The following is a 25,420-nucleotide window of genomic DNA, read 5'->3' as shown; positions in this document are numbered from 1 at the left end:
CAACAATCGAGACTGAAAAAAAAAGAGATCGATTTAAAGGTATAGTTCACCCAAAAATGTAAATTCTGTCATTACTTACTCGGCATCATGTCGTTCCAAACACATATTACGTTCTTTCTTATAAAGAATGCAAAAGGAAAAATGTTAATGAAAATTCCAGTCCATCTTTTTAATACAATGGCAAAGGGACTCACTTTAAAGCTTAAAAAGGACCCAAAAGTATCATAACATGTATTGAGAAAAGAGCACCTTGTGAGAACTTGTCATGTTCAGTGCAAAAAAACAAATCATGTGAACATGCATGTCACTGTAAATGAACTCATAGTGCTCATGAACACGCATCAGATGTCAAGATTTTAACTGGAAAATGACCCAAATGATTTTTGGGTTGTTTCTAACCAAAATCTATCATATGTCTTCAGAAGACTTGGAATATGATGCATAAACTGCATGGACTACTTTTATGGTACATTTGGGTTCTTTTTAAGTTTTAAAGCGAGTCCTCATAAACAGCCATTGTATAGAAAAGACGAACCGGAATATTGATTAAAGTTTCGCCTTATGTGTTCCATATAAGAGAGAAACGATGTTTAGAATGACGTGAGGACTAGTAAATGGCCTAAGAGAATAGAAAAGTGAATGGTGGAATGACACGTCAGCATATCGAGTTATGCTTCAAATCATTACCTACTTCCTACAGTATCTGCCGCAATCACAAATGCACAAATCCCCTTGTAGACCACACATACAAAGCAAAAATGCATTGTCAGTAAACTGAAACCATTTATGAAGGATCAAAGTGCTACGCTGTGCTTTGGACTTGACATAAATCTCCGCCTACACTGAGAAAATTGTAAAATCCAAGCTGTAAACTCACAGAACCTCCAAAAGCTACAGTATACACGACAAAACACCTTTCATCTTTCTATGTTACTACCAAACACAATTCTCCCGAAGGATGATATCTGCTGAACACCACAAGAGTTCCAATACTCTTTGTTGGAATGTTAGAATGCTTTGAGGAAATTCCCCAATATCTAATTTTTTGTGTGGATTTGGGCCATGCAGATTGTTTACCTGTAGGACAGGGCACCGGCAAAGTGATTCTCAACATAATTGTCCATAACAGGTTTGAAGAGCTGGAACTTGCTGTCCTGCAGCAAATTTATAACATGTACCTAAAAAAAAAAAAAAAACTGTATATCAGTTGAACCATAAACAATCTTTATGTGTAATTAAGAGAATCAAGACTTCAGGATGAACTATATGGAAAATACATTTCTCAAAACAGTTGAACTGCAATAAGTTTTGTTGTTGTACAAAACACCGTTTTAAAGGAATAGTTCACCCAAAAATGAAAATTATCTCATCATTTACTCACCCTCATTCCATCCCAGATGTGTGACTTTCTTTCTTCTGCAGAACACAAATTTTTAGAAGAGTATTTCAGCTCTGTAGGTCCATACAATGCAAGTGAATGGTGGCCAGAAATTTGGAGGCAGAATAAAAGTAATCCATATGACTCCAGTGGTTTAATTCATGTTTTTAGAAATGTTATGATAGGTGTGGGTGAGAAATAGATCAATATTTAAGTCTTTTTTTTTTTATTATTACTTTTTTTTACTGTAAATCTCCACTTTCACCACAAGATTCTTCTTATTTTGTTTTTTGGCATTTTGGATTCTTCGTGCATATCGCCACCTAATGGTCGGAACTGGTCAGAAGTGGAGATTTATAATAAAAAGGACTTATGACCTTTATGTGCTTTTGGAGCTTCAAAGTTCTGGTCACCATTCACTTGCATTGTATGGACCTACAGAGCTGAAATACTCTTCTAAAAGTCATACACACCTGGGATGGATGAGTAAATGATGAGAGAATTTTCATTTTTGGGTGAACTATTCCTTCAACTTCCACAACCTGAATCATGAATACTTTATTAAAAGGTAAAGTGTGTAATTTCCACTAGTGGTACCGAATGCAAAAATAATGGCAGTTTTAAACAGGTTTCCACACAAATAGCGCCACCCCAAACTAACGCCATTGGTTGAGCCAGTGTTGCTGTGTCGGGCTGGCAAAGAGCCACAATATTTACAGTTTTGCCTGATATAAAAAGAATATCAGGACTGGAGCTGAATTATAACTTGACTATGCAAGAGAAGTCTAAGATGGATTTTATGAGTTGCCATATTTGGCATGTAACCGTGGTAACACAGTGGAGCATCTTGTACTAATTAAAGGCATGAAACTGTCTTCAGGCAAGAGATGGATTAGTTGGTATGAGTTTGCAGTCAAAATATGTAGAAATCTCTAGAAACAATGGAAAGCTATGAAGTCATGTCATGTTATCAGAAAATTTGAACAGAGCACCACTCACCAGGCAGTCAAACACCTTTAGTCCATATCGCTGAGGACTCTCATCTAAAATCCTAAATAGAGTGTCCAAAGTGTCCTGTAAAAACTTTACAGAAACAATCGGTTGTTACAGTAAGCCAAAAACTGGGTTATTTTGAGGGGAAAACTGTTCCTATGTAATTTCTGCCGTTTCAAGTATAAAGTGACTGGCTGCACATAGTTTATACCTTAACAATCTCAGTGCCGTCAATGTCCTTCAGTTTGGAGAGGCAGTCAATGATCCTGTCTGGATGAACTCTCCATTTCAACAGGTCCAACATGTCCCCTGCAGGCAATAATAAAGAAAACCATGAGTTTTTGAAGAAACTTTCAGGCTAATCAGCTGTTGACATAACAACCATTGACATATCAGCCTTTGGCATTTCAACTTTTGGCGTATCAAAGTGAGTGGCATATCAACCTTAAAGGGATAGTTCACACCCAAATTAAAATTCTGTCATCATTTACTCACTCTCATGTCATTCCAAACCTGTATTACTTCCTTTCTTCCATAAAACATCAAAGGAGATGTTTAACAGAATGTCCAAACTGCTCTTTTCAATATTGAAAGTTGAGGGACTGTCAAGCTCCCAAAAGGACAAAAAAAAAAAAATACCATAAAAGTAGTATATTTGACACCTGCACTATTTTCCAAGTCTTCTAAAGCCATATGATAGATTTTTCTGATGAACAGACTAAAAGTTTGCCTGACAACTTTGGTCACCATTCACTTTCATTGTATGGAAAAGACCAACTTGAACATTCTGCTATAAATGGCTGTGTTTGTGTTTCAAGAAAGAACAAAAGTCATAAGGGTTTTGAAAGACAGTGTGGGTAGATAATGACAATGAAAAATTTTGGGTGAACTATTCCTTTAAGGTGCATCACAAACATTTACAATATATACCACTGTAGGATGGCTACAAAGAATGGGAAAATGGGACAGACACTATAATATACAAAATGTTGTGTAATGTATATACATTAGTATGCTTACTTTTTAGGTGTTAAAACTGGTGCTAGTTAACTAAAATGTATTAGCATACAGAAAAGGGCATCAAAATTGTTTTCTTATTTTTTTTAATTATTTATCAATATTTTTTATTTAAACTCAAAAAAAATATATATATATATTTGAACCTATTTTTTAAGATTTATGCATTTACATTTCATAACAAAATTCCATCAAATTGAATTTTGTAATGTTTAAAAATATAAATGTAATAAAACTTTATTTATTTATTTTTGTTAAAGTTTACTTAATTAAATTTGATGGAATTTTCTTGTAAATTGAGCACAACCAGAACAATACCAAACTATTATACATTGGTTGTATAATCAGGTAACCTACAGTATACAGATTAAAAGATAAAGTTCTACAGTATGTAAACAGCTAAGCACACTATCTTCCAAAAGCCTGATGCTTGAGACTGATTATAGACTGAATAAAGACTGCTTATAACTTTAGTTCATCAGTGTCTTCAGTTAGATAACAACCAGATGGCCGTTGATATGTGTGCAGTTGGTTGAAGGCATGGCAGAGCCGCAGAGACACTGGGCCAATTTCCAAGGTCAACAGAGGCAGGTGTGAGCTCAGCCCGCTGTGATCTCCAGTACACACACAGCCAGTAAGACCTCAATGCAATCCGTTACCACTGTTACCATGACATTCACCTTCTGAAGGGCTCAGATCAATACATCACTATATCAAGGGTCATGGCAGAGAGATGGGGCCATTTGGCACCAGAGACAAAAGCTATTTCTGAAAATACTGTTGTGTGTGGGGTAGATCTGAGATTTTAAGGAATATTTGACTGAGATGCTCATTTCTACATGAAAAGACAATTTTATAATCTGGCTTCATATTGGGCTTGATTTTCTTAATGGAAAATGAAATTTCACATACAGCTGAGAGCCAGTATTACACACATACATATAAGAAAACACTAGATCTTTTTTTTCTGAAGAAAATGCGAGAAGGGTACTGGGCGATTGCCAACGCGCTGTTATGTGGTTACTAAGGGGCTCTGAGTGGTTGCAATGAGATGCTTTATCATTGCTTGGGGGTTTTTGGGTAGTTGCTATAGTGTTGCTAGGTGATTACTTACCAGCATATTAAAGTCTAAAGAGCCCATTCTGATACCTGGTCCCCTCCTTCAATACAAGTCTAAGAGGGAACACTGTCTTACCATTCTGAGTGAGTTTAGTGGAGCAGAGAGAAGACTGGATCCAGAAGGACTCTTTGCTGTTCTTTATTGTCTGGTTGTTACCCGGCTGGAGACTGGCTTTAGAAAAGGGCAGTTTGAGGTACCGAGCAGGATCCTGAATATCTGCGGTCTCCTCACACTGTTATGAAGGAGACAGTGAAGTTAAAAGACAAAGAGAGTACACACATAGGGGTGGGTAAAAATATTGATATTCCGATGCATTGTAATCTTCATTTGAACGATCTCGATATCGATTCTTTAATCCCAAGATTGATCTTTCACTCTATGCGAAACCCTCTACTACAATGAGAGGAAATCGCTTGCATTTGCAACCAAATTTTGCACTATTTGACTAAAAATGTATATACAGTATTTGGCAATTGGCTGGTAAATGTTCACATTGCACTCACCAGTGTTAGTGTAGTATAGTGGTGGAGTATTCAGTAGCGAGATCCTTACACTTCGTGTTGAGAGTAAAAATTGTTCTGTGCAATGCGTGTCCTAAGACGAGTTCCACGCGACCCATTTGTCATTGAATAATGTCTCTTTTAATTCCCTTTCAGTTCTTTACAGTCAGTTGTTGATCAAAACAATTTTTTTTATTCTAATCATGCATAGCACGAATGAGGTAAAGCCGTATAAGTCTCTCTTATTAATATGCGCTCATTAACAGACGCTCTTTACAGAACAGCTGGTTTTCTTAGAGACAGTAACGATTTATAGCATGTTTTCAACAAATTAATGTAAATAGTACAAATAATGCAATTAAACAATAAACATGTAACAAAAAAACATAGGCAATAAAATATATTTATTGATTGAATACATGGATTTGTTCATTTTCAAAAAGCTAAAATGTGACCAAAACTATGAAAGACTAATAAAATATAATTAGTCAAATCAATATTTTTGAAATGTACCTAGTTAAAAGGTCCCCTGTGTAATTAACAACATTAGCTAGAACAGAAATGTTTTAATATGTACACTGTAAAAAAATGTAGACCTCTAAAGCTCAATATTATTGTGGCTTGTTGCATTGACATTTTTCAATTGGTACAATTAAAATTCTGTGAGTTGAATATTCTCTGTTGCAGCAATAGTCTTTTAACATTGGCTCAACAGATCATTTCTGATTGAAATTTTAATTTTAATAGTGCCAATTGAAAAATTTCAGTTGACTGAACTGTTTATTTCTCATTGTCCCAATGTAAATAATGTATAAAATAAAATTGGGGGAAAAAAATGCAATCCATGAAACATAATATCTCTCTTTAATATACACTTTATTAACACTTTATTAATCACCTGCACAACAGAATAACTTTTGTAGAAAATAATTCACCTTAGATTATAGAGCAAAAACACTTGACAGAAAAATGTTGCATACATTCAAGATGGCTCTTACAAGCAGCTTAAAAGAGGTAGGTCCATCAAACTGTACATACATTTTAAACATTATAAACATGTGAAAACATATTATCTGACAAATATTTGCAGAACTGATGTCAGTGTTGCTTACCAAAGAATTACTGCACAATCATAAAACTGAAATAACTGTGGAAATATACTGTTTAGTGCACAGTCTTTGTTATCCTCTAGGTCAGGAGTGGCTAACTCCAGTCCTGGAGAGTCACTGTCCTGAAGAATTTAGCTCCAATCCTAATCTAACATACCTGAACAAATCAATGAAGATCTCCAGGATTACTTGAAAAAAAATTAGGGTTGGAGCTCAATTCTGCAGGAAAGTGGCTTTCCAGGACCAGAGTTGCCCACCTCTCCTCTAAAGGATATTAAAAGCATTAATAAGTCTTCCAAGTTACCCATAACCACATGCTCTTTCAGGTCAACTGCATCATTGACCGCATTGGAGAATAATCTTGATATGGAAATGCAGATCCATCACTTCTAGAATTCCCATTTGCGTGCTGCTTGTGTTGTTCTCTCAAGCCTCGGTACTCTGTAGAATGCAGTTTTCAGTAATACAGTACAACTGTATTTACTCCAACTTCCTAATTTTAGCTATTAATGTGTATTTGTTTCAGTGGTTTTAGCTTTTGTTACTGTACACTTAAAAAGGATTAGTTCACACAAAAATGAAAATCCTTTCATGACTTACTTACCTTTAAGCCATCCCAGATGTGTATGACTTTCCTTCTTCAGCAGAACCAAAGTGAAGATTTTTATAAGCAGATTTCCGCTCTTTTTGTCCATACAATGCAAGTAAATGGGTGCCATCAGGCTGCTGGCTATTTAACAGTCCAAAAAGCATATTTAGGCCGCATAATAGTAATCCACACGACTCCAGTCAATCATTTAATGTCTTCTGAAGCGAATCGATAGGTTTGTGTAAAACATAAATTAATAATTAAAACTTTATTCACTTTAAAACAAATCGCTTTCTGCCAGCAGTCAATGCATCACGTAGTTGTCATGTGACGCAAGCGCATCGGCGTGTTCACACGAGAAGTCGGAAACAGCGCTTGGTTTACAACAGAGGAAGGAAGTCACGCGAGAGTTTGGTAATTTCAACCAGCATCTCAGCGCTAGCCGTTTCCTTGATTGTATGGACATACAGACCTGAAACGTGGTTATAAAAATCTTCATTTCAGTTCTGCTGAGGAAGGAAAGACATACACATCTGAGATGGCTTAAAGGTGAGTAAATCATAAAATAATTTTCATTTTTGGGTGAACTATCCCTTTAATAAATGAAATTACCAGAATGGTCTTTGAAATAGAGCCCTTCTCTCTCAAATTCAAGTGAAGATCCCGAAGAGCAGCGGACCTCTGTGCTGTTAAGTCTGCTACCAGTAACAGGGCATAATAGGATTATTAGAGACATAACAAAATGATGATAACATTTGAGAGTGAAGCACAATCTTAAAATTTCAAAAATTCCACTTTGTAATTGTTGTAAACAAGTGTTTGCCACTGTCTGAATTTCTAAGTTTGTGCACATTTTAACTTCGTATGTGGTCAGATTTAGTTGTGAATTGTGGTAGAATACAGACAATAGAGTCAAGTAGTAAAATGTACATAAGTTTGGTCTTTCATTTCTTTGGTGTTCAAGGTTTCAGCTATGCCATCGTAATTACATGAAGTTTTGAAGATAAAAAAACCCTGCAAAAATAAAAGTTATGATAAGTTCTTCAAAGAGTAGTTCTTTTTGAAAATCTTAGCTTGACATCATGCTCCATGTGGACACAGTACGATTTAAATGGAAGTAAAATACATGTTCTGCCATCTCCAGTGTTTAAAATGAGTCTGTGACTGTGTCCTGTTGGGATGAAGGATAAATATAACCTGAACAACGACTTGTTTCCTAGCCACTGATGATGATGTTAATTTTCACTGTAAACCATAAAATCTTTGGTAACAAAAAAAAGAAAGAAAGAAAGTGGTGTCAAAGCTGCTCTCATCGGGTTTCACATGAAATCCATGTCAAACATGATCTGAGTTTGGTTTGCTTATATTCCGCAGACATCATTGTATTTCAGCATTTCACACAGATGTGGAATAATAAAAAATAAAAATAAAAAACACTGTAAATTTCAATTTTCCTCACAAAATAAGCCTCGGCAGTTTAAACTGGAAAATCGCGTGGAAAAAACTGAACTACGACAGAACTATATTGCTGAAGAACGGGATTAATTTGGATATGAAAAGTTTACCATGAAACAACTGAGAGCATGGGATTATCGTAATTCTGCAAAATATAGTGTAAAATGTATGTACTCTGTGAGTATAAAACATGTGGAGAGCAAACCAATACAATACAATAATAATTCATATAGCCAACATGAAAATTCCTTTCGTTTTCGTCACAGGATTTCTCTAGTCTACATTATGTTAAAGTCACAGAATAAGAGCTGCATTTAGCTTTAAAAACGGTACTTAATACTCACCACTCATTTTACGAAACTCAAGATGACAGTCTTCTCTTCTCTTGGGACCAACGGTCGTTCGTGTCTTCCAACTTCGGCACTGCACGACGTGTTCCCAGCTCCGGTCCAGCATGTATGTACTTTCACCTTTCGAGTTTCGACCGTACGGTTTGTCAGGCTGCGCATGCGTAGACGGTTTTTCGTTTACTATGATTTTTTCAGCCGATAAAACATTTTCAGTTCGACTTGACATATTGTCTGAAGACATTTAAATGTGCTCGGTGAATATCATTTTTTTATTTTAATAGAAAACTTTCAGATGTTATCACCACAATACATATTTATGTTTTGGGGCAATTATTTGCATGTCTTTAATTGAGCCAACAATTAGTTCTCAATTCTCTCAATTTTTCAAAATCTAAATTTTTTACAGTGTAAGCAAAAGGGACATTATAACTGAAATATACCCAAATGAATTCATATTGAATTGAATTGAAATTGGAATCAAATCAAATCGGCTCGAGAGCTTATGAATCAGAATTGAATCTGTATCAATACCCAGCCCTAATAACACACAGAGACAATCACAGAAGGGAGATTCTTTAAGGGGCACATTTGACTTCTTGAAATCATTCATGAAACTGTGTTTCATCTATGTTAGAACATTTTTCAAATTTCCTGAAATAAAGATCTGATTATGGCCTCTATCAACCTTCAAGTGGATTTTGGTATAATGTATGATAGTGTAGATTTTTGATATTGTGCGTGATGGTAATGATTTCACTTTTTGGAGAAAAATTAGATTAATCATGGACTTGATGACACATAGTTAGCTAGCAGTCAATTAACTTTGAACTTTGGAAAAAAATTTACTGTTTCTGAATTAAACTTCTCAAATACTACCAAATGGCACTCAATTAAGCTAGTCAAAGCTAAGTACCTTGTGGACAATGAGCTCATGCGTCCCATCAGGCAGTGGTCTCCCATCGTCCTGCATCAGAGGGACGAAAGAGAAGCCAAAAAGCTTCTTCTCACCTTTCTCCTTTGCTGCACGAACAGAGACAATGGTAGTTACAGTATGTTAAATCAATCAATAATGCCAAGGACTTAAATCTCACTCAGAATGCAGAATAATAACTAGACCTCAAATCGATTTTTAAAAAAGTGGAATTGAAGCAGAGAGTCTTACTGGAGCAGTGCCTGAGCTCGAAGCGTAAATGTGTGCCGTGGAACATCTCCAGAGGAATGGGCAGTTTGATCTGTTCGGCCCAGCGAGGGCTGTTACTGTGATACAGGACAAAAGAGTGGTGCTCATCCATTCCCGGCTCCCCGGAGCCACAGCAAACCAGACCCTGAGAGAGAGAAAGTGAGAAGGCCAGCAAGGTAGAGAGAAAATAAGCAGCTGGTATTTTTGGCAGTTCTTACCACAGCAAAAGGGGTTAATTTCTACCTAATTTTAAAAATGACACAAAACAGAGCAATAAAGGGTTAGTTTGCTCAAAAACAAAAATTGTCATCATTCATCATTCTCACAAACCTATATGACCAGTCACTTTAGTCACTTTTCACTTTTTTTACATCTTTTTTTTTTTTCTATTCATTAAAAGTGAATGGTGACGGGGGCCTGGGTAGCTCAGTGAGTAAAGATGCTGACTACCACCCCTGGAGTTCGTGAGTTTGAATCCCAGGGCATGCTGAGTGACTCTAGCCAGGTCTCCTAAGCAACCAAATTGGCCTGGTTGCTAGGGAGGGTAGAGTCAAATGGGTTAACCTTCTTGTGGTCGCTATAATGTGGTCGGGCGCGTGGTGAGTTGTGCGTGGATGTTGTGGTGGATGGCGTGAAGCCTCCACACGTGCTTTGTCTCTGCGGTAATGCGCTCAACAAGCCACATGATAAGATGCACGGGTTGACGGTCTCAGACGCGGAGGCAACCGAGATTCATCCTCTGCCACCCGGATTGAGGCGAGTCACTACGCCACCATGAGGATTTAGAGTGCACTGGGAATTGGGCATTTCAAATTAGAAAAAATAAAAATAAAAAAGATGGTGACTGAGGCTAACATTCTGCATAACACCTACTTTTGTGTTCCAAAGACAAAAGTAAGTCATATGGTTTGTAACCATGAGGGTGAGTGAATAATGCCAGAATTCACATTTTTGAGTGAACTATATATTTAAGGACTGTGGTGCTTCCTACCTTGAGAACCTGTCCATCACTTCCCAGCATATAGATGGTGACCTCCACATTACGTGCCACACTCTTCCCACCTTTCTCAAATTCACCTCTCTCTAGGGTTACATACAGGTCATTCCTTATTTCACCTGCAGGAGAAAGATAGCTGTTTCTCAGAAATCTAAAAAATGTTCTACTCACAGCACTTTCAGGCAGCTATTAGGTGTTGAAATCAGTCTTTTGGGAGATGTTCCTGCAAATGGAATGTTGTTTTTTTTCTATAGTGTGTTTCTTTTTTGTAATCCATGCCACAAAAAAAAAAAAAAAAAAAAAATGGTTTTCTATTTAGAGATTGACTGATCATGTTTGTTTTTTTTTTTACAACCAATACCAATACAGAGTATTTTTTATTAATAAATAAATAATATTTATTATATTAGAATATGTTAGGTTATAATATTTATTTAAAAAAAATAATCTGAATAAACTAAAAAAAATAATACAATATTAATTTAATTATTCAGATTATTTTTAAAAATATTTGTTTAAAACATTTATCTAAATAAATAAACATTTTTATTTGAATAAATTAAATATTAAATAAATTGATAAATCTTAAGCTTAAAATGCTGTGTGTGTGAAGGGCTGCTCCTTTAAAAAAAAAAAACATTTATGCAAACAATACATTAAATAAGAAAGTTACTTTAGCTGTCAATACTGTTGTTTCCTGTTGCCATTTATCGGTATAAACAAAATTGTAGAACGCGATTACCAGTTGAAAAGTGTGAATAACAGTAAAAAAAAATATTGGTCAAACCAATAACAGATTATCTCTATTTCTATTATATTCACAACAGAGAGCGAATGGTAGCTGAAGCTGTGAAGGATCCTCAGAGATGTTAGAAACACCATTAAAACATTTCTAATTACTCTGTCAACACGTGTGGCTCAGAGACAGCCCATCACCATCAGAGAGTGTGAAAGCAAATATTAAATAAAATGTGGGCTCACCAATGCACCATGACAAAATGCGAGTCATAAAATGTTAACATAGCTGTTTTTCATTATGGTCAAACAAAGATTTAAAAAACTGATTACCATCTTCCACTGCTTTTTGTTCTGTATTATAAGAGAAATAGATAAAACAAGAAGAATTTGTGCAAATCTGCAGCTATTTTGCATAAATTCAAACTTAGCTCTCTTAAGTGAATGTTATATCGTGATATCAATTATACACTGTGATGCATATTAGTTAATGATACACCCACCCCACACACACACACAAACAATTAAGTATTTTGCTGCAAAAAAGCCTGCATTTGAAGTGCTAAATAAAAAAAATCCTGTAATTCATTGCATGATGACATGATTGAACCACTACTACTGTATAACCAGCACTAAGCATGCACATTATGGTGATATTATAGAATGTTTTCTTATAGCTATAACTTGGGGAGAAGGCAAAATATAAGGATTCAAGGGTAATGTGATTTAGAAAAGCAGCATAATGCAAATAAATGCCATGGTCCCACCTGGAATGATGATATCAGAGAAACCAAGTCTCTTAGTAATGGAGACGTTCTGAGTGAAAAGACGCATGTAATCCTTACGAATCTGCTCCATGTCTCCATGCAGGAGCTGGAGAGAGACATTAAGGCCTACAAAACAAGCAGAAACCAATTTCAATGAATTTTTGCAGAAACATCTGATAGTCCCATATGTTAACAACATCCATAAGTGTTTTGACAGGAAGTGTCTGTAAACAAGAACAGCTGTATGTACTGTTATAAGATGCAATTATGGAACATTAGAATATAAACCTAACAGAACATTTGATTATACAACAGTAAGTTCCAGTACTCTAATCTGATTGGACAAGCAGTGTTCCAGGAGTGCTGATATTAAATATAAAAGCACTGGGAAGCTTCACTGTCTGTATTGCTCCACTTGTCTGTGTTTGCGGCAATTCAGAAAGGCTGCCAGTCTCTATGTTGCTTGGCGACACGCAACAGCTGATCCTGTTTTGGCTGCGTTTGGAACTATTTTCATTAAAGCAGCAAAACTTAGACAAAAAAATGTACCATACCTTCTCATTTACAGAACTATTACATTAACATAATATCATACTCACAATTGCGCTGTTGCTGAACTGGACCTCAAACAATTTTAAAAATGTTTGGCTGCCTCTTGATTAATTATGGGTAATCCAGTGCTTTAAACCTACACGTTCATGCATTTCATTACCATAGACAATTCTGTCTAATGAGTGACAGATCATAATGTAATCCATCACTCTTAATGGTAAGCATTTCTCTGCCTGTCTCATCTATACTTCTGATGAAAGCCAGCATTTTGACGTGTGCACTAGATTTCAACATTAAAGTTCTTAAGTCTCTTTGAAGCAAGTTACTTGTTTCTCAAGTAATTTAATCATAAAGTCAAGCCTGATGCTAGGCAAGTTCTTACAGAGGGACATTCTTCACTCATCTTCATTTGTCTGAAGAACTTTCAACTCAACTGTCTCTGTGGTTTAGATTTACATGAGAAAAACAGCATAATCTCTTTCCTGCTTAACTGGATTTTTTGAAATTCTCCATTTTGATATGGCCCTTTTTCATACTGCTTAAGTTTTCATCCCAGCTGAAAAAACCCTCAGCTTAATCCAACCTAAGGTGTTTTGCTGGTCTTAGCTGGTTTAATATGGTCTCCCAGCCATGGCTACCTAGTCTTTAGCTGATATCCCGGTCTGACCAGATGACAAGTGCTTAAAACCCTCCTAGAACTAGCAAAATAGACCTGCCTAAACAGCTCCCAGCTGGAAATAAAGACAGCTTATACAAACTTGACCTTTGCTGGTCTTAGCTGGCTTCTGCCTGTGCAGAATTGTGTGGTTATGATAGTTTTAAAGGGGCTTTGGGCACTTTTCAGCTGGGCCAGGTTAGGATACAAGCTACATAAGGTGAAGGCCAGCAAACTATACCATCTTAAACCAACTAAGACCAACACGCCATCTTAGGCTGGTTTAAGCTGTTTGTTTTTTTCAGCAGGGATGTCTTCCTGAGGGTTTTTTCTCTTTCTCTCTGCATGAATACATGCTCATAAGCACTATGTGGTTTCTAATTTCAAAGAAAACAGAGTAGACAGCAACAACAGAGATGACGAGCACGTTTCAGTTTTGCATTGCTTGTATTTAGACGGGACTTTTAGTGGGCATAGATGGGTTTATAACCTCTAGAATCATTTTACACAGCGCTGTAAAACCATGTCTTCATTATGATTTCATTATGTATTCAGAGTAAGCTGCCCACACGAGTGAAATCACCAGCAGAAGTCCATTCATTTTGAAAACACTTGCCAGATGATGTACCCAGTAAAACAAAGATTATGTAACTACTACTCCACCACCTCCACAAAACATGGCATTGACAGCACAACACAATGAACTCAGGGACCACCACTGTTCTTCTTTTATTTATGTTTGTTTGTTTTTAAATCCATCACACTGTTGTTCTTTTTTGTTTGTTTGTTTTAAACCCAGGACACTGTTGGTCTTCATTTATCTGTTTACTTGTTTGTCCATAAACCCAGAATTCTGTTGTTCTTTATTTGTTAGTTTTTAAACCCAACACACTGCTCATCTTTTATTTGCTTTTTTTGTTTTTAAACCTAGCACTCGGTAGTTCTTCATTTATTTGTGTGTAAACCCAGCACTGTTCTTCTTTTATGCTTGTTTGTCTTTACATGAAGCACTCTGTTGTTCTTTCTTTACTTATTTGTTTGCATTTAAACCTAGCATGCTGTTATTCAGTTGTTTGTTTTTAAACCTGGTATGCTGTTGTTTTTATTATCTATCTGTTTGGTTGTTTTTAAACCAGGACTCTTCTGTTATCTATTTATCTGTTTGGTTGTTTGTTTTAAACCTAGAACACAAATTTTCTTTATTTATCTATTTGGTTGTTTAATTTTAAACCTAGCTCACAGTTGTTTTTTTATTTATCTATTTGGTTGTTTTCTAAACCCAGCACACTGTTCTTTTTTATTTATATTTTTTGTTTGTTTTTAAACCTACAGTAGAACTCTGTTGTTCTTTATTTATCTGTTTGGTTGTTGATGTTTTTTTTAAACCCAGCACCCAGTTGTTCTTTATTTATCTGTTTGGTTGTTTGTTTATAAACCCAGCACCCAGTTGTTCTTTATTTATCTGTTTGGTTGTTTGTTTTTAAACCAAGCACCCAGTTGTTCTTTATTTATCTGTCTGGTTGTTTGTTTTCAAACCCAGAACCCAGTTGTTCTTTATTTATCTGTCTGGTTGTTTGTTTTTAAACCTAGCTCACAGTTGTTTTTTTATTTATCTATTTGGTTGTTTTCTAAACCCAGCACACTGTTCTTTTTTATTTATATTTTTTGTTTGTTTTTAAACCTACAGTAGAACTCTGTTGTTCTTTATTTATCTGTTTGGTTGTTGATGTTTTTTTTAAACCCAGCACCCAGTTGTTCTTTATTTATCTGTTTGGTTGTTTGTTTATAAACCCAGCACCCAGTTGTTCTTTATTTATCTGTTTGGTTGTTTGTTTTTAAACCAAGCACCCAGTTGTTCTTTATTTATCTGTCTGGTTGTTTGTTTTTAAACCCAGAACCCAGTTGTTCTTTATTTATCTGTCTGGTTGTTTGTTTTTAAACCTAGCTCACAGTTGTTTTTTTATTTATCTATTTGGTTGTTTTCTAAACCCAGCACACTGTTCTTTTTTATTTATATTTTTTGTTTGTTTTTAAACCTACAGTAGAACTCTGTTGTTCTTTATTTATCTGTTTGGTTGTTGATGTTTTTTTTAAACCCAGCACCCAGTTGTTCTTTATTTATCTGTTTGGTTGTTTGTTTTAAACCACGCACCCAGTTGTTCTTTATTTATCTGTTTGGTTGTTTGTTTTTAAACCAAGCCCCAGTTGTTCTTTATTTATCTGTCTGGTTGTTTGTTTTTAAACCCAGCACCCAGTTGTTCTTTATTTATCTGTTTGATTGTTTGTTTTTAAACCAAACATCCAGTTGTTTTATATTTATCTTTTTGTTTGTTTTTTTGTTTTTAAACCCAGCACCCAATTGTTTTTTATTTATCTGTTCGGTTGATTTTAAACCCAGAACACAGTTCTTTTTTTATTTAAATACTGTGTTTTTTGTTGTTGTTTTTTTAAACCCAGCACTCTGTTGTTCTTTATTTTACTATTTGTTTGTTTAATCACAGCAACAAAATCAATGACAGTAATTTCGCCTTTTATCTGAAAGATTAGCTATTTAGACAGTGAAACACCAGAGATTTGCTTGTTCAAAACATCTTAAGCAATAACACAAAGACATAAAGGTGGTCGACTGCTCTCTGCTCTCAGTGTATGCGATCAATACAGTGTTCTTGTCCTCACTGGTCATTAGTTAAAAAATCTCTTTTTGCAAAATTGAATCACGGCAGCTGACTGGATCGCTCATTTATCAGTTGACTGACTGTTGTTAAAATGCTTTCTCCTATCCCATCTTAATGTGCAATGACAACTATAATTAAGCAATTTATAGGTTAATTCCCCCAAAATGTGTAAACACTGTGGCTCTTTGACCACAAAGCATTTCTGTTGGTTTAAGCGTGGCATGTGACCAGTGGCATGAGTTTGGGTGCGGGACTACCTGTTTTATTTAACAACAGAACAGGGCAGTGGTGGCTCAGCGGTTAAGGCTCTGGGTTACTATCCAGAAGGTCGGAGGGTTCAAGCCCCAGTATAGCCAAGATGCCACTGTTGGGCCCTTGAGCAAGGCTCTTGACCCTATCTGCTCCAGGAGCACCGTATTATGGCTGACCCTGCACTCAGAACCCAGCTTAGCTGGGATTTGCAAAAAAAGAATTTCACTGTATATATGCAAATGTGTGACAAAATAAAGGCTTCTTCAGAAGACGAGAGACAGGGACAGAATTTTTAGAAAACCTGTAAAGTAACAATTAGTTGCACTGGCTAAGGCAAGCATTACCATTACTATTGCTCAAACTTAGGGTAAGGGATTTGTGTAACCTGTCCAAGAAAATACTAGCAACCACTTAGTAACCACCCAGATTAACCTAGCAACCACACAGCAACCTGCAAAAACCACTCAGAACTCCTTAGCAATGTAGCAATGCTGCTTCTGTATTGGAATGGTTAAGACGCTTAAACAAACATAGCTGTGTTTTGATAGTGCTATTCAGTAGAGCCACAGAGTTTACACTTTTCAGAGAAGTCAATCTACAAATGGCTTACTTTTAGTCGTCTCTGCATATTAAGCTGGGATAGTAGAAAATATTTTAGCATAACACAAATCACCTTCAAATAAGCTTGGTACAAATGTGTTCTTTAAATATAAGTCTTATTAAAGTAGTCACACACAACCACAGTTCAGAGCTCCAAACTGCAGCTCTTTGATTCATGTAGACATCATAAAGACAAAAGCATCTGAATAACAGATCTGCCCAGGCTCTCTGTTGAAAACACACTGCTGTATGCTTTGACTGCAGGCTTCTGTATTCTGCTGCTCAGAAACCGTTGCTAGGAGAGACCCTAGCATTTCTCTGTAGCAAGTTTTGCTATTTATATCTTAAGACCATAAAGAAAAACAATTCTGCAGCATGATTCGGTACAATTTGAATGCCAAAACTGAATAGATCGCTAGGTTCAAAGACCAAACTTTCTGTTTGCTGTTGTGCTGTTGCTATGACAGATGAAATGTTATTTAAGAGAACAAACAGAACAAAATTTGAATTGAGAGTTGCTCACCTGTATTGGAGCCAATATGGCTGTATCTTGAGCTGACCTTCCTGATAATGCTGTCATGAATTTGGTACCACTCGCTCTCTGTGTTACATCTGTGAATATAATGTGCATTTCAAAGAATTTAGAGTAACACATTTTGATTTGTTATTACAATAATCTGAAGTACACTACATGGCCAAAAGTATGTGGACACCCCAACAGCACACCCGCATGTGCTTTTTAAACATTTAATTTCAAAACCATAGGCATTATACTTTGGTCAACATACTGTAATTTTGGTCATGTAGCTTGTAGTTTATGCAATACTCCAGAAAGCCAGGGGGGCAATACTCACGAGTAAATCTTCAGCAAGTGGTCATCTTTAAAGTCTGCAGTCAACAGGTCAGCCACACTGATCACCGCACAACCGTAGGGACGTTTGTATTGTGTATTACTAACATTCTTCTTCTCTCCCGCGACCATTCGCCCTGCAAACACACACATTGTGGCTCACACACAATGCTTTTATATGATTTAATACCTGTAAAAATATAAATATACTACTACAAAGAATCTTGTTGCCTTGCAACAGTTTAAAATTTGACTTTTCCTTTTCTGCCCCAAAGAACACGTAGCATGTCACAAGTGTGACATGAGTTATGTGACACAAAATAAATGTTTAATAAGCATTTATTTTACATAGCTGTGTCTTACCCAGACACCAAAAAAATGTCAGTTTTATGCAGCTCTTGTGGCAGAATGATTAATACTTTGGAAAACAATCGTTTTTTATAATGACTCTAAAAACACAAAGACATACTAGCCACCGATACATAACATACACTTCCCAGGACACAGTGAGATGAATTACATACATGCAAATGAGCATTAATCTATACCCCAACATCACAGTTCTTCGACACAGGCCATGCATGTAGTGACGACATACTGCTACACTGACACATAAGTGACGTTTACAGACAAAGACACCATTTGGTTTAAAGTGGCCTGTCATTCTGCCCTTATAATACTGCAACAACTGTTGACTAAATCCTTTTAGTAATATACTACATACCTGTATAATATAGCATAATCAGTCAGTTTTAATATATTGAAGCACTTACAAAGTCCTGTAAATGCACTGTAAAATGTTTGCAAGTAATGGCATATTGTGAGGTTTTACGACACTTTTATGACAGGGTCTCTGAGGCGTTATGACAGGTCACACAGCGAGAAAAGTGATATGCATCCAACAGCTCTTACCTATTCTAAAAATATGAGCTACAACATACACATCTTTGCGAAGATCGCTACTTCCCAAATCCTTAAAAAAAGACAAACGCTTTATTGAGCACAACATTTGCTGCATTCCATGTACTAAACATTACTCATACAGTCATGTGATTACTGAATAAGAAAATAATTTCAATTCAGACAGATTTGCTAATGAATCACTTCATGAACCAATTTATGAGCCATTTCAGACTGATTAACTGAAAAGAACCAACTCAAGAGCAGTTCACTCACAAATCAGGCATCACTATGGCTTGCAAGCAAGTTACACTAAAACAAGAGCAATATTTAGAGCAGAACATACATAGAAAAACATATATTCACTTATTTACTTTTAAGGTTTTATCAGTTTCCATGATTTTTTGAGGCCTGGACAATGCAATTTTAAAAATTCCCTGATATTTCCAGATTTTCCATGATTGTGGGAACCCTTGAGTATTACCGTTTATTTCTATTTAAACAATAAATTCTAACGTGGTAAATATCTAGCTATTTACAACTCACAGCTCGTACGTGATTTGTATGGAATGGCGAAATCTTAAGATATCCTATGACTTTGCTTATATGACAAAGTATGACTTTTATTCCCATAGAGACCAATAAATTTCAAATCGATACAATACAGGTCTCGATTTTCAGTAAACCTCCTGCCCAACATATTATTTTAAGAAAGGAAATGTTTGTGAACAAATTTGTTTACTCACTCCATATTAATTTATACAATACAAATGACTGATTTACGTCAATAACCTGTTATATGCTTCCCTCGTTTTATTCCAAACCCAATGTTTTCTTTCTTCTGTGGTACACAAAAGTTATTTTCCTATTAAAATCATGGTTAGGTTCAAGTTTGGGGTTAAACTTAGGAAAGATTGCCTTAACATTACTCATTGGTTCATTTATTTTTCTCTATGGGAATAAATACCGTGAGTTTTTTTTTTTACAAACAATTCCTATGATTTTGCCATCTCATACTATTATTACAACTTGCCATGAGACTTGGATATATATAAAAGTTCGCAAAACAAAAGCTTGGACTTTGCCGTTCCCAATGAAACTCAAACTACATCCTTTCATTTCAGAAATAATGTTCAGTCAAGGCTGTGGTTTCCAACACATCTCTCAAATATTTATCAACAACAGCACCAGATCCATTCAAGGACGAAACGGCCCTGAAGACAAAAGATCAAGGACACGCCCTTGGTGCACCCTGAAAAAGTACATACTTACAACAAAGAGTGTACACTGCCTCTCAGTCTTCTCAGGGGACTTGGGTAGCCCTTGCTTATTGAGGCGCACAAAGAACCTCTCGCTGAAAGAGAGAGAGACAAAATCAGTCAGGTTCACCCCAGGCATGCCGTGAAGCATGAGTTAACACAGGAGCACTGGTTTGAGCGTGAGCGTGTGCACGTGTGTGTTCACAAGTGCATGTGTTAGTGAGTCTCCTCCGACACTTGTGCTCGGTAATTACAAGGAGAGGCCCATTGCGGCTCAGTATCTCCTTGTCTCCCTCCTTCACTTTCACTAAGTGCCCTGGGGCGTCACTCGCTCTGAATAATTTACAATCAGAAGGGGGGTTTGAACAGTACACCTCCTAACATCAGCGACGAGAGAGAAAAAGAGACAGAAAGCAATGAAAAATTCAGCAAACACATCAAGGCCATAGTTCTATCATGCACGTGAAATTAAAGCATCCCTCCGGCTGATGCACTGTATGTGGAATGGCAGAGTTGCTGTAATGAGATGCATTGACGTTGAACCAGAATTGATTCACAGATATTAGTCCCCTCTGGTGGTAAAATTTACGTAATAGTGTGATAGCATCATACGCATACTGTACTCAAGGTGCACATGCTGATGGATGACTTAAAGGGCCTTGGAGACAAATTTCAGACAGCTGAAAGGAATTTAGCGATTCACAATTCATGAAATCTGTATCTGGCCAAATCTACGCATGAGCATATTTTGGATGATTTCAGTTGAAGTACGAGATAAGTGACAGTTCATGGATCACCCCTAGTTGCATTTGAACCTGAAACCTTTAGACCAGATCTTTAATGACTAGTTTACACCAAGCCACCCCTCTTCACCCAAAAATGAAAATTCTGTCTCATGTCATTCCAAAAACATATTTTAATCTTTCTTTCTGCTGAACGTTCGGGTTAGTCATCCAATCTATACTGTCTAGGTCTCAAAAGAGACCATTAAATACAGACGGTTGGACATCAGCGATGCCAAACATCATAGGTTCTCTCGCACATTTCATCACCAATCGCCACTGATGAAATGTGACTTGAAAGCAATGGTGTAGTGGAAGAATTTCCATGTAAAACCACTTTTAATAGACCATTCCAAGGACTGTTTGTTGGTCAGTGAAGTCATTGTTCCATGAACATTTCCTGCTTGTCAAAACATAGACTATTTAGCAGAGACGGGCCACATCTGTTAAAATGAATGGGAGAAATTGGAACACCCAACGGCAGCCAACGGTCAACGGATGTAGAAAGGAAGTCCCGCCTTACAGGTAAATTAGCCAATCACCTTTTAGATACAGAAATCGCCTGTCAATCAACTTGAGAACGCGTATACAAAACGTATAAAAGTATAAAATTGCGTTTTTTAAAGCATTCTAAGTTAAAGACGCACAATTTATTATACCAGTTGTGATGGAACGACATGCCCCTCCCGTGTATACCATCGCCCGCGGTGACTTTTCCCCATTTGGTGGCGCGTGATGGGGCTCACCTGAACCCACTGAAGAGCCTCATCATCATCGCTGCCTTTAAACACAGAGTGCTACTCTCCTCAGGAGACAGGTCTCCACCTGCTGGCATCTTCGCAGGTCCAGGAACAGAGCGGGGAGTGTCCGGTGCGAGTCAGATGTGTCGCCGGACCCACACCCCGGAACCCTGGCACAAGTTAGATATGACACCGGGGATTGGAGCAGCCGTCGCGGCCGACGGGCCATGATGCCGGGCTGCTATTCCCCTCAAGTGCCGAGGCCCAGGGAAGCTGGGCCACTTGAGTGAAGCTGCCACCCCACACGCCTCGGACCAAGTAGTGGAGTGCGTTGTGGCTGCTGGGACCCTGCCCACTATCAACTGGACCTTCCCCTGTCTTCACTACTCTTCCTTTACATAGCCCTTTCCACCGTGAAGGCCTCAGATTCCCCTTTGTTTTGGACATTTTAAAGAAATGTCTCTTCGAGGCCTGACGCCACCCCACTGTGTCCATCTCTTGTTCAACCCGCCACACAGTGCTGTCAAATTTTACTGCTTATTTGAAATATGTTCTTTTATCGTAATCTTGACCAACTGTTTTGGAGATTTCGGTCTTTCCCCACGCAAGTAGATGGGAGCTGCACTTTCATGATGCTTCTTTGCATAGAAAAATAGCTGCCCAAACTGCCCAAGAGCATTCCAAATATGGCCACTGAGTGGACTGACTTACCTTGAAAAAGAGACTTTGTTGAAAGGATCCGGAAATACATTTGGCTAATTCCTTTGTTTTTGTTTACATTCTTGAAATGGTCTATACTGGTGTGTTCCTCATGCAAAGCTATTGAAAGGCTTCAGAATACTTGCAATATCGCATGCAAATCAATTGGTCCGAGCATAAATTGCTGTCTACTTTCTTTGAAACAACATGAGGGTGAGTAAATTATGACAGAATCTTAATTTATGGGTGAACTCTTCCTACTTGAGTCCATTACAGTCTTGTGATTGGCAGGCTGTGTTCAGAGTTGGCACCTGATTGGTTGCATTTCCCGGCTGTCATAGACAGAGAAGAAGACCTCCAACTCCTCCCCCAGGTTTGAGCTCATCATGCTCTTCATCTGAAGGAACAGGTGGTGCATGCTGGCCTGTGGCGGAGGCTCGCGTCTACGATGACGCCTCTCCATCTATTAAAAAGAACCCAAAATATAATTACAATGATAAACATTCACAAAATTACAGTTATTCAACAGCAAGATTGAATAAAAATGGTCCCCGAGCACAAAACAACAACATTTAGCTAAGCAGACTAGAGAGTTTAGCACAAGTAAAGTAACACTGCATTATACGATCATACCAGGGCTCCTTAATAAGGATGACCTGATTGCCCAATGCCAGTGTGAGAGTTTCGGGCTAGTGCTGTGTTGTCATTATCTTACGTTTGTTTAACTTGCTGTATGTCTGTTTTTACACCTTCATTTTCTGTAAAAAAAAAACTTCCAAACATTATGTGTTTCATTGAACAATGTTGTTGCAAATTATTTTGAGTTAAAGGAATATTCCAGGTTCAATACAAGTGATGCTCAATCGACAGCATTTGTATCATATTGTTGATTACCACAAACACTGTGGTGTGACACTCCGCTCAATAACCCGCTCCATGCGTGTGCGCTCCGCTCAACCACTCACGCAACCTGATTATATATTAATACATATTTTATGAGTTGGCTATTTCGGATGATTTTGTACGATTTCGCTCATTTGAATTCGTACAATTTTATCACGTGCAAATGCCCGGATGTGTAACGCGGAAGTAAACGCGAGTTCCGCACATGAGGTGTCAAGGACATGCTTATAAATATTATGCCCTTACCCAAACCCTTCATCTAAACATAACCGATCAGTAGAGTGTGTAAACATGATAGGAAGCTGTTGTGTGTGACAGAAGCAAGTAACTGTCACGTGTTAAATGAAAACGATGTCCAGCGACGCCAATGGCTGTAGTGAAAGTCGTATGAATTCATACGAGTGCAGTCGAATGATATCATACGAATTAGCCAAATTTAGAAAAGTCGTACAAATCCTTAAGATTTTTTTTTTGTTCTGGTTCCGCTAAGATGAATCTACATGTTTTTTGTGTTTATTCCGTTTATTGGCTGGAGTTTGTTTTATAGACAATTTTTGCTGTGTAATTCTGTCTCACAAAATCTGTATAGAATCACCGGTCTTGAGCAATCCGACGGCAAAGTTGACACGGGGGTTCTCTTAGGCGTACATGGTCTGTTTGAGTTTAGAGGGATGGATACCGGTTGGCGCTGTCGTGCGCAGGGTTAATGCACGCATTTTTCTTTTTTCTGTTTTTTTTTTTTTTTTGCGGGGGAAGTTCGGGGGTTGAATGTGGTGTTTATAATTTTATTTTTGACACACAATCTATTTTTCTAATATGTCAAAATGACAAATGTTAATATGGGTGGATTTTCTCTGTCCACGTGGAATGTGAATGGGTTGGGACACCCCATAAAAAGAAGGTTATTTCTTTTCTTAAACGTAAGAAATATGATATAGTGTTTCTTCAAGAAACGCATCTTTCCCCGCAGGAAGCTGAATAATTTGGGAAGATATGAGGTGGACATATTTTCTTTAGTGCTGGCTCAAGTTAGAGCAGGGGAGTCATTACACTGATAAGTAAACATCTACAATTCAAATGTCTCAAACTGATTAAAGATAAATTAGGAAGAGTCATTACTGTTTTAGCATAAATTCAGGAGCAAAGGTTGATTTTGGCTAATATTTACACACCTAATGCTGATGATCAGGGCTTTTTTATACATCTTGAAGGGATGTTGCAGGCCGCTGGCACCCCTCATGATATAATATTGGGAGGAGACTTTAATTTATTGATGGACTCAGTCCTTAATCATAGTGAAGCAAAGTGTGTAAACCCCCCAGAGCAACACTGACGCTTCACAGGATGTGTAAAAATCTTGGTCTTACAGATATTTGGAGACTTTTGAACCCATCGGGTAGGGACTATACATTCTTTTCATCAGTCCATAGGAGTTATTCTAGAAAATATATATTTTTTAATATATATCTAAGTCCCTCATTTCATCTGTTGTTGATTGCTCAATTGGAAACATTTTAGTCTCAGATCATGCCCTGGTGTGTTTAGAGGTGTTGCCACATATGGAGAAAATGAAATCATATAGCTGGCGCTTTAATGTATCCCTTTTACAAAATCCTGATTGCCAACAAATGTTAAAGGCTGAAATGTTTATATGGAGACCAACTAGTCCTCAGTATCCTCTGTGGGCATGGCTTGGGAGGCACTTAAGGCAGTTCTTAGAGGTCAGATCATACAGTATGCCTCATTCACCAAAAATATCCAAAGCATGAGAACTCGTGGAGTTGGAAGGGAATATTAAAAGTGCCGAGGCAGAGCTGAAGCGCCGAATGTCGTCTGATGGCCTCAGAGAATTGACCCGATTGAAATACAGATATAATACTATTTTGTCATGGAAGGTGGAGTTTTGGCTATTCATAACATAGTCATACTTCAGTTGGGGGACAAAGCACGGAAGCTTTTGGCTAGATATAAAAAGCAGAGAGAGTCTTTTTCTACCATTCCCTCAGTGAAATCTGCTGGTGGTGAAATTTTTACCTAGGCCATTGATATTAACAATGCTTTTAAAGAATTCTATCTTGATCTCTATAGTTCTACGTCTTTGCAAGGTAATTACGGCCTTGCCTACAGGCAAGGCTCCAGGGCCAGATGGCTTTGCCGCTGAGTGTAAGAGTTACTGTCCAATTTCCCTGATCCAGTTAGACAATAAAATATTGTCAAAAATTTGGGCTAATCGATTACGTAATGTTATGACATCTCTTATACAGTTAGATCAGGTGGGTTTTATTCGTGGCCACAGCTCTTCTGATAACATTAGGCGTTTCATCAATATCATGTGGTCAGTGGCGAATGATCAGACTCAAGTC

General features: G+C 37.2%; 1 protein-coding gene across 4 annotated transcripts in view; it reads right to left on the bottom strand.

Moving 5' to 3' along the window:
- Positions 1-25,420, bottom strand: part of LOC127437755 (dedicator of cytokinesis protein 4-like) — a 103,446-nt gene that overhangs the window by 41,389 nt on the left and 36,637 nt on the right. For 3 of the 4 annotated variants that reach the window (XR_007896599.1, XM_051692895.1, XM_051692896.1), the window contains exons 8-20: positions 22,466-22,617; positions 19,947-20,028; positions 18,687-18,747; positions 17,779-17,911; positions 17,448-17,536; positions 12,191-12,316; positions 10,683-10,807; positions 9,674-9,836; positions 9,425-9,531; positions 4,584-4,740; positions 2,583-2,680; positions 2,378-2,461; positions 1,078-1,178 (exon numbers count right to left, since the gene is read on the bottom strand). Coding sequence is in view for 3 of the 4 variants with exons in the window: in XM_051692895.1 (XP_051548855.1) it covers positions 1,078-1,178; positions 2,378-2,461; positions 2,583-2,680; positions 4,584-4,740; positions 9,425-9,531; positions 9,674-9,836; positions 10,683-10,807; positions 12,191-12,316; positions 17,448-17,536; positions 17,779-17,911; positions 18,687-18,747; positions 19,947-20,028; positions 22,466-22,617 (1,478 nt within the window). In the remaining variant the exon portion in view is untranslated. Of the gene's footprint in view, positions 1-1,077; positions 1,179-2,377; positions 2,462-2,582; positions 2,681-4,583; positions 4,741-9,424; positions 9,532-9,673; positions 9,837-10,682; positions 10,808-12,190; positions 12,317-17,447; positions 17,537-17,778; positions 17,912-18,686; positions 18,748-19,946; positions 20,029-22,465; positions 22,618-25,420 lie in introns of those variants that run through there. The other variant, XM_051692898.1, reaches the window with a different exon arrangement.

The sequence above is a fragment of the Myxocyprinus asiaticus genome, chromosome 48 (assembly GCF_019703515.2).
Source record: "Myxocyprinus asiaticus isolate MX2 ecotype Aquarium Trade chromosome 48, UBuf_Myxa_2, whole genome shotgun sequence".
NCBI lineage: Eukaryota > Metazoa > Chordata > Actinopteri > Cypriniformes > Catostomidae > Myxocyprinus > Myxocyprinus asiaticus.
Note: the sequence above shows the minus strand (reverse complement) of the source record. Positions and strands in the feature narration are given on the sequence as shown.